We start from the raw sequence: 9199 nt of genomic DNA on the forward strand, positions 1-9199 counted from the left end.
CTCTAATCATTTATTATTATTACCTTTTACAAGTTTTCTTGATTATTATTCAGTCTATTATTATGACCTTTGTTGTTTTTTCACAGATTGAAATCATGAGTCAGTTGAAGCTAGACCACCATTAAAAACCTGGAAGCACTGGACGGCCGTTTCGTCCTAGTATGGGACTTCTCAGCAGTGCGCATCCACGATCCCGCACCACGCGGGGCTCGGACCCAGGACCTACTGGTTTCGCGCGCGAGCACTTAACCATTAGACCACTGAGCCGGCATCCAATGGTGTTAATGTCTAACTTCAACCAATCCACGAAGTTGCGCCACCATATACCATTGTCTTCAGTGAGCTGATATCTCACAACAGACCACTGCTGTTTTGTCGTTTTTCTTCATATTTGTCAATTGGACTATTATCTGACCCTTAAATTTTGTTCTTCCTTACCCCTTGATTAGTACGTTAACCTCATTTGTTATTTATTGTCGAATCCATTTTTGTGATACAATTCATTCTATCTTTCTATAGACATAGATTTTATATATAACTATATATACGAATGTACAGCTTAAGTAACTGATTTCGTCGAAAAGAAAATTTTCTTCGCTGAATTCTCTTTTTCTTATTCAACGACACTATGGGTTATTTTAATTATCTAATTTGAAATTTATTCATAAAAGTTAACTAGAGCATTCAATGAAGTTTTATCTAGTAAACCAAATGCATATATACATACACCCCCATCTATTTATTACGACAGCAGCCACTATCTCGATATAAACTGGTAGGTTTATCTTTCCTTATTTTTTTCGGTAAGGGGGATTTTGGAGATTGTTGAATTTTGTAGTTTACATCATTAACTGACTTTAAGTAGAGTAGCATTAAATTATTTTTTAAGGACTTGTATAGTTTGGAAAGAAAAACGTTTAACCATTATTAGAATGATTAACATCTTTAAAAATAATGAAACAATTTTATTTACATACTGATGGTATTGGAGTAGTTTCTGGTATATCATCGTCTCCACCACTCGCTGAAATATCTTCATCTAATACACCATCATCTTGTCTTCGAATACGTACAACTCGTTCACCTATACAAATAAGCGAGAAATAAATACACAAAAGTCAAATAAAATATCATATTTAACAGTTGAGTAAATAAATGAACTTTTTCTCAAGCATATCTAACATGGAATATTTACCGACTGGTCGATATTGAATAGTATGGTTATGTTTTAATGTAAATTTGAGTGAAGTCCGATTGAGGACACATGGTGTATTGAATTTTAGATTTCTATTCATACAACATTATATTCATAGTTCTGAGTTAGACCATATGTGAATTTTATAAAGTTCATACTATTAAAACGGAAGATTTACCTATCTTAGTGGTCCCTAGTTTTGTCACTTTTTTTCAGCTGAGCTCAAACCATTAGAAATTTATTTAATGGTAGTAATGGTGTAGTGAAAAAGAATGCAAGTGGGGACAACTAAATATGTTTGAGTACAAAATTACAGAATCGCTTAGTAAAATCTGAGAGCTATACAGTAAATACTTCATTCGTAAAATGTCTATCGACTGCCTCAAGCTTCATTATTCCTTCATTTCAATGTCGATCACTCTCTGTTCTCATTCTCTTCTTCTCAATCTCCTCAATCTTCTGCCTCCATGCATTCCAGTTTCGACTGGTGATACATACTACTTATATCTGTCGACATCAGCAGCACGCACTACTACAAACATTTTATTAGAGTAACTAGTTTTCAACACGAGTTATGTAATATTGCAAGAAATTTCTCTCAAACATACATTTAAATTATAGTTATTCAACAATTACATTTTTTAAAATATTTTTTTTCTAAAAATCGGTCTCGTCCACCCATCTTTAGTGAAGTTGACTGTCAGTTGAAGTGATACAACCCCCTTTTGTTTTCATCCATAAGATGTTGAATAAATGAATGCCGACGCATTGATCTACAGCTTTTGAAAGGGGGAAAATATACCAATAACTGTAATGTTTCCGTTTGAATTTTCTGGTATTTAACATTGCAATTAATTGTAACCCTTCTACAATCACATGTATACACATCCAATTACCATTCATAATCAATCAGTTCAAATCGATGTAAAACAAGGAGTTTTATTATGATATTTATATAATTGGAAAATAAACTACCCAGATATTTGATCAGGTTATCAGTTGAAAGGGCTAAATTAAACTTGATTATACATATATTTACAAAATGTTAATACTGTTTAATTAATTAAACTATTCTAGGTAAAATAATAGTTGTAAATCGAGTGTTCTGCGACTACTGGGACACACCTCAAATTTAATGAAATTACACCGACGAGATTATTTACTGACTCGACAATAATTGTTAATTTGTCACATGCATTTTCTTTTATCTCACTTTAAAAAAAGTATATCATTGAGTGACTAACCCTAAACTTTACTAAAAGTCCGTTGTTATTGTTCATTTGTGAAAGCTATTAAAGAGATCCATTTAATAATAATGTTCAAGATTAGCTTTACCATAACTGAATAATAATCCTCATATTTATTCATAAATTTACATTTACACTTTCCAAGTTATTCGGAGGTACTTCTGTGGCGCATGCTACTTATGTCTGTCGATATAAGTAGTAGGTAACATCAATCAAAGGTTGAATGGCTGATAACAGAAGGCTAAGAAGTTCAAGTTGAAGAGAATAGAAGGGGAAATAGAAAGGAATTGTAAACTGGAAGAATTACACAGTGTATGAAGGACAAATGATAGAAATTTACAAACGAAGCATTTAGTGTATAGTTCTCATATTTTACCAAGATAATTCTGTAAATAAGTTGGTTGTCCTCTCCTGAGTCTTCGTTCACTACGCTTCTACATTATTTTATTTAATCATACATACATACATAAATACAGTGTATCACATTTTTGTGTTCTATAACTTCATCATCGAATGTAACATGAGATCTACACCAATTGTATAGTTAGAAATTAGAAATAATTAGTTTCTATTATAACATTACCATAGTTCACAAACATCATTCACATTGATCGCGTTTACTAGTGATGGATAACAGTCTTATCATCAGTCTAGACATAACAGACAAAGTTGGTTGACTGTTATTTAACCTTTAAATTTCATTCTTGATTTAAAATTTGTTATTTCAAAATACTTACTACTTAAGTTTACTATTTATCATATAAATAACGTATTTAATAAATATTTAGTCAGTTGGAATCCTGAAGGCCAAATGAGAAGAGGAAGACCAAAGAACACCTTACGCCGGGAAATGAAAATAGACATGAGAGAAATGAACAAGAATTGGATGGAACTAGAAAAGAAGGTTCAGGACAGAGTGGGTTGGAGAACTGGTCGGCGGTCTATGCTCCATTAGGAGTAACAGGCGAAAGTAAGTAGTCAGTTGGTTAGTGATTCCTGATAAAACCTGTACACTAACCGTCTATGATTCTTAGTCTCTAGGCGATTTATAAACTTTAAATATCTTCAATTCCTAAACCCCTAGCGAAGTCAAAAGGCAGAATGGTGAAGAAAGTTTCAATTCCAAGTTTAGTTCTTTCACAGAAAATAAGGAGGATTAATAGAATTACAAGTGACATTGGTATTCAGGAAGACTTTGGAAAAGATACTAAAACTATTAATTAATTCAACTTCTAACCAAACAGATTAGAGAAAATTACAATTTGTTATTTTCAATATTTTCCCAAAAACTTTCCATTAAAATGGACTTACTAAAAGAGACTTTGAATATTTTCTCAGCTTCTAGAGCATTTTCTTTACAATTATAGATGTTGCCCTACATTGCTGTCTTTTGATGATTATGCTGTATAAATATAGGAGTAGTTCATACTCTGTCATTACAATGAATTTATTAAGTCGGTTATTCTAACGTATTCACATTAGTATCATTGAATGAAATATGAACGGTTTCGGTTAGATAGTGCTAAGCACATTAGATACTTTGTAAATGATATCAATAGAAAAAAAGATATTGTTCTGTACTGAACTATTTTTGTTCTATACCTTCAATATTTGTTTACTAAATCTTCTGAATCAATAAAATTCCTGGAAATACATTTAAAACTTGTCAAGAATCTGGAAAAAATGTGCTCATAATTACTTTTAACTGATTATTACATTTGGAAAATATGTAATCAAATCAATAGGGTAATAAATTTGTGTTATTCCTTAATCTGATTGGTCAAACACTGAAATTATTACTGATTTCATTATATTTTCTGTAAACCTCTAGAGCATTAAGATCGATCGTCATAACCATGAAATCTTTATTGGAAATTATGTTCACCTACTAAGTGAACCAAAATCTTACTGAAAAGGCTGAATATAAAACGTTCATTGAACTTCAATGCTCAATTCGACTAGTTATATACTTAAATTATTGAAATCAGAATAGTTCGTTGATTTATTTTTACTACTGAATAATGTTAATTAACATGAAACGTAGTTACGAGAGGACTTCCTACAACAAACCTCGAAATCCTCAGTACTTACTGAAAGTTCGGTATCGTTTGAATCCACGTATTAAAACTCATTTAATTCTCAATGGGTGGGTAACTACATAACAGCTGACACAGTTGAAGTCAATCAATCACAACTTTTCATCAAAACTATAAATATTAATGAGTACATAATTTAAATGACACCTCTGTCTACCTCAAAATGATATTAATCCATGATAAAACCAACATCAAAAATCAACCGGTCTTCGAAACTTTCTTTATCCATATAATAACAAAGTAATTGTAATAATCGTAAAAATAATAATAGCACTACTGATGGTAATAATAATAATAGTAATAATAATAGTAGTAATCATAATATTTCAAAGCAGTATAAAAAATGATGTAACTACCATCAAATGACAAGTTCTGAAGCGCCAAAAACAAATATCTATTTGGATTTCTGTCTTTACAAAATTAAATAATTTTCAATGGTTGAATTCATGAGTCGATGTAAGCTAGACCACCACTGGAAACCTGGAAGTTTTGGACGACCATTTCTTCCTAATATTGGACTCTTCAACAGTGCGCATCCACAATCCCACCTGCGGGACTCGAACCTAGGACGTTCAGTCTTGCACGCGAACGTTCAACCTTTAAACCACTGAGCCGACATCCAACTACTGATGAGTCCCATACTAGAACGAAACGATCGTCCAGTTCTTTCAGGTTCTCAATGGTGGTTTAGCTTATTTCGACTCATGAATTCAACTATTAAAAAATCACTACAATCTCTACGAACCTCCATTCTAAAAATTAAATATGTAAAGTTACATTTTACATGTGTAAATAATGTGTATATTAAAAGTTTACGCTTTTATATTTCTATAATAAAAGTGGTCGAGTTAGAGTTAGATTCAGATAAATAATTTATAGCAAAAAGATCACTAATATTTGTTTAAAATAATTCATTATTGCATAAAATCGTATATCAGTTGATGCTTTTTGTTGTTGTGATAACCTTAATGGGTAAATAAAGCGAATAATAATAGTTATGACGAAAGTGTCTTAAGTTGGTGGAAAAGATTTGTAGCTCAACTGGATGATTTTGATGGAGTTTTGTACTCTGAGCTGGATGGTTTGGTCGTGGAGCTTTCATCGTTCTTCTGAACGACATCATCAGTACAAACTTCAGATGAAAGTGAAGTGTTCGAATTTATCACAGTGTTTTCAGTAATTACATTTCGTCAGTTCACTATAAATTTCATTCTTATTTCATTTATTTTCACATTGTGTGAGATGGCTGGATAGAACATCAATTCATTCAGGCTTAAAGATACACTTTGTTTACAAATGCCAACTGGTATACATCACAAGTACATAAATTTTATCAATTAATTATATGTCTTGTATCAGTCTTAGTACATTACGATGTTAAGTTATTGGAACTAATAGCCACACTACATTTTAATTAACAGAATTCTATCAGTCCTATGATAGTGCGTACCATCAAGTAACAGATTATTATAAATATGCTGATTTTCAAACTATTTTATACTTTTTATCACGTGAAAACTTCCTTCTAGTATAGTATGGTCTATGTCTAATCCCTTCTTTTATGATAGATTATGTTACTAGTTTTTCTACTTTGTCGTTTGTTTTATTAATTTCATTTTGCTTTATTGATACGATATGGCAGCTTGAGCCGATTCATATATGTCCCGGGTTCTGCTTTGAATGTGATTAAATGACTAGCAGGTATCTTATTTCTTCTAGGGGTCAGTCTGGATCTTTATGGCTGATTAGTAACGTTTCTAACCGTAATATCAGTTGACTCGATTTCTTCATCCTTGTAGATTCCCACTGTTATCAAGTGCCGATTGCCTCTACGGAATCGAGATCTAATGCTTCTTGATAAATGTCATCAACCAGTTAACACTACGACATAATTAATATAGTCATGATGACTATGGCTTGTTGTCTAATTCATGAGATATTTAGTTACGGTCTTGATTGTATAGTATAATATTGACAAATAATCGACTTTTAATGTCATCGTTTCATGAAGACATCAATTCAACTAGTTCAATATATATATTAACAGAAATATTACGTGTGTAACTAAACCCCGAAATTTTCAAATTTTTATCTGTTCATGAAGATAGTTCAAGAGTACTAACATGAAAATAAAAGTCTGTTCAGTTCTACCTTTTTTTCTCTTCCCAAATTTATTTAACTGGATTATACTCTTTAAATAACACCTCCAAACCCTAATCTTCCCGATTACTGCTTATACTCTTGCTACCTCTACCACTACGGGATTTGAATCGACAACTGCATCTCTGTGCTAAGGTGGTGTGGCAACTCGAACTGATGTACGTACGTACGAAGTTCTACGTTGTTACAGACTGACTGACTCAGTTCTACCTGGCTTAAATCAATCTATAGTCAAATAAAACAATCATCAGAAATATTATTTATTTTAACATGGTAACTTACAAAAACTAAATAGGTCAACAATAACAAAAAAAATCTTTGAAATGTGTTTTTTTCTTGTTTAATATTCACTAGTCTAAATACAAAGTAAAAAACAAAACATGTTTTATTCAAAATAAAGTAGACAAGTGTTTCCATGTGTGTATGTGTTACGTTTCTGTTAATAATCAACTGTATAGACTGTAAAGGCCTAAATCAATATTTTTATTTATTAAATAATAAATAAATAAAATTAATTTTAACAGTTAAATTCATGAGTTGATCTAAGCTAGACCATTATTGAAAATCTGAAAGCACTGAACGATTGTTTCGTCTTAGTATGAGACTCTTCAGTAGTGAGCATACAATTAACTCAATCAATTCTACATTGATGCTTTTTGTCTTTTAAAAGTATACAATAATCAGGTATGTGTTAAACAGATATAAGAAATAATAGTGAAATTCCGTCAATAACATGATAGTGTATTTTAACAAAACACATCGGACAATGAAATGTCTTCATTTTATCAGTAATTGAATAGTAATAATAATAATAATCTATAACTTAGATGATATTAAACGAATTTTAAAAAAGGGAATTATCAACAAAATTTAGGATAAATTTCTATTTAATTATTACATTGACTACTTCGGATGTAAATTATTTTATTAATATTTACTAAATAAACTGTTATTTTAACATAGTTATGATTCAATATCGACTCATATTTAATTGGTTGTCATTTTAAGCCCTGAATGTAGGTGATTCTCTGCCTTTCGACTTCACTATGAGTTAAAAAGTTGAGGGGACTAGGAGTCTGTAAATCACCTAGATTGTCATTTTAAGCCCTAAATGTAGGTGATTCTCTGCCTTTCGACTTCACTATGAGTTTAAAAGTTGAGGGGACTAGGAGTCTGTAAATCACCTAGATTGTCATTTTAAGCCCTGAATGTAGGTGATTCTCGTTGAATTTAGTAGTCATAGTGGTACATAGTAGTTCCTTTAATCGTTTTCTAATGTATAGATTGTACATTTTTAATTAGAAGATAGTTTACTTCAATTACTAAACAAATAACTAACAATTACAGAACAAATTGGTTTATAACAAAACTATTAAGTCTACATGGATCGATTGGTAAAATGTTTTTAGTCAGGAACATGTTCTTTGCTATAAAAATGTATAAATCCATCTCAGAGAAAATAATATCGTTACTTTAATTAAGTTTCTCACTGATAATTTAATATTAGATATCAGTCTTTTCTGAGTTTCTACTGATCTATGCCATATAAATCAACTAACTCATAGAATCACCAACGAAACCAGTTCGGTATTCATTAAACAATGTTTAAAATTTATTAAACTTAAATGGCTACCCTTTTTAATGTTTGCATTTAGTTGCTCTGGTTACTTCAGTAACCAATAAATAAAGGCTAACATAAATCAACAATATATATATATATATATATATATATATATATATATATATATATATATATATATATATATATATATATTGTATAGTTGGTTAAAATGACAGATAGAATACACAAAACTTACTTGAGACTAAACTGACTGTACAGCACAGTATGCATATAAGTAATATCAGAAGATATATAAGATTATGATAAGATGTATAGTTTGATAAATTGCATAATATTTTAATCCGCATTATTTAAAAAACCTCAACTTCTCTATCGCTTGCTGTCTCTCTCTCTTTCTGTGTCTCACTCTATCTCCTCAAAGATGGTTATATTATGTATAATCAATTTGTTGATATTATTTCCAGAATTAATTAATAGATAATAAATACGTTTGGGGAAAAGTAAATCAGATTAACACGGAAATGAGAGATCAACAGGGAAATATACCAAGTGTCCAATAGATCGGTTTACAAGTTGAAACTACTTTTCCTACCGATTACTGTGTGTATATATATATATATATACCTGAATATATACAATTGAGATTTTGGACTACATATCGGTTGATAATTAGAAGATATGTATGTACAATTGACAACAGTCACTTAGATAGGAAAAATAAACGCACACTAACAAACATATATATAAACAAACAATACAAAAATGAATTAAAGTGTAATAGAGTTTGTAAAATTATTTCTTACTAAAATAGTGCAGTAACAGAAATGTCAGAGTTAAACAACAATTTAAAGTTGATCATTTAGATTCTGATTGGTTAAATGAAAATAGATTACTATTTCATTTGTAACCAATCAAATTT

The 9199-nt window shown here is 30.5% G+C and overlaps 1 protein-coding gene across 1 annotated transcript in view; it reads right to left on the reverse strand.

Annotated features, from left to right (window-relative positions):
- COL3A1 (collagen, type III, alpha 1) overlaps positions 1 to 9199 on the reverse strand; it is a 30484-nt gene extending 21285 nt beyond the window's left edge. Inside the window, exons 1-2 of the mRNA XM_051215626.1 lie at positions 8516 to 9199; positions 978 to 1084 (exon numbers count right to left, since the gene is read on the reverse strand). Coding sequence (XP_051066158.1) covers positions 978 to 1084; positions 8516 to 8627 — 219 coding nt within the window. The 5' untranslated portion in view covers positions 8628 to 9199. The remainder of the gene's footprint in view (positions 1 to 977; positions 1085 to 8515) is intronic.

The sequence above is a fragment of the Schistosoma haematobium genome, chromosome 4, assembly GCF_000699445.3.
Source record: "Schistosoma haematobium chromosome 4, whole genome shotgun sequence".
Taxonomy (NCBI): domain Eukaryota; kingdom Metazoa; phylum Platyhelminthes; class Trematoda; order Strigeidida; family Schistosomatidae; genus Schistosoma; species Schistosoma haematobium.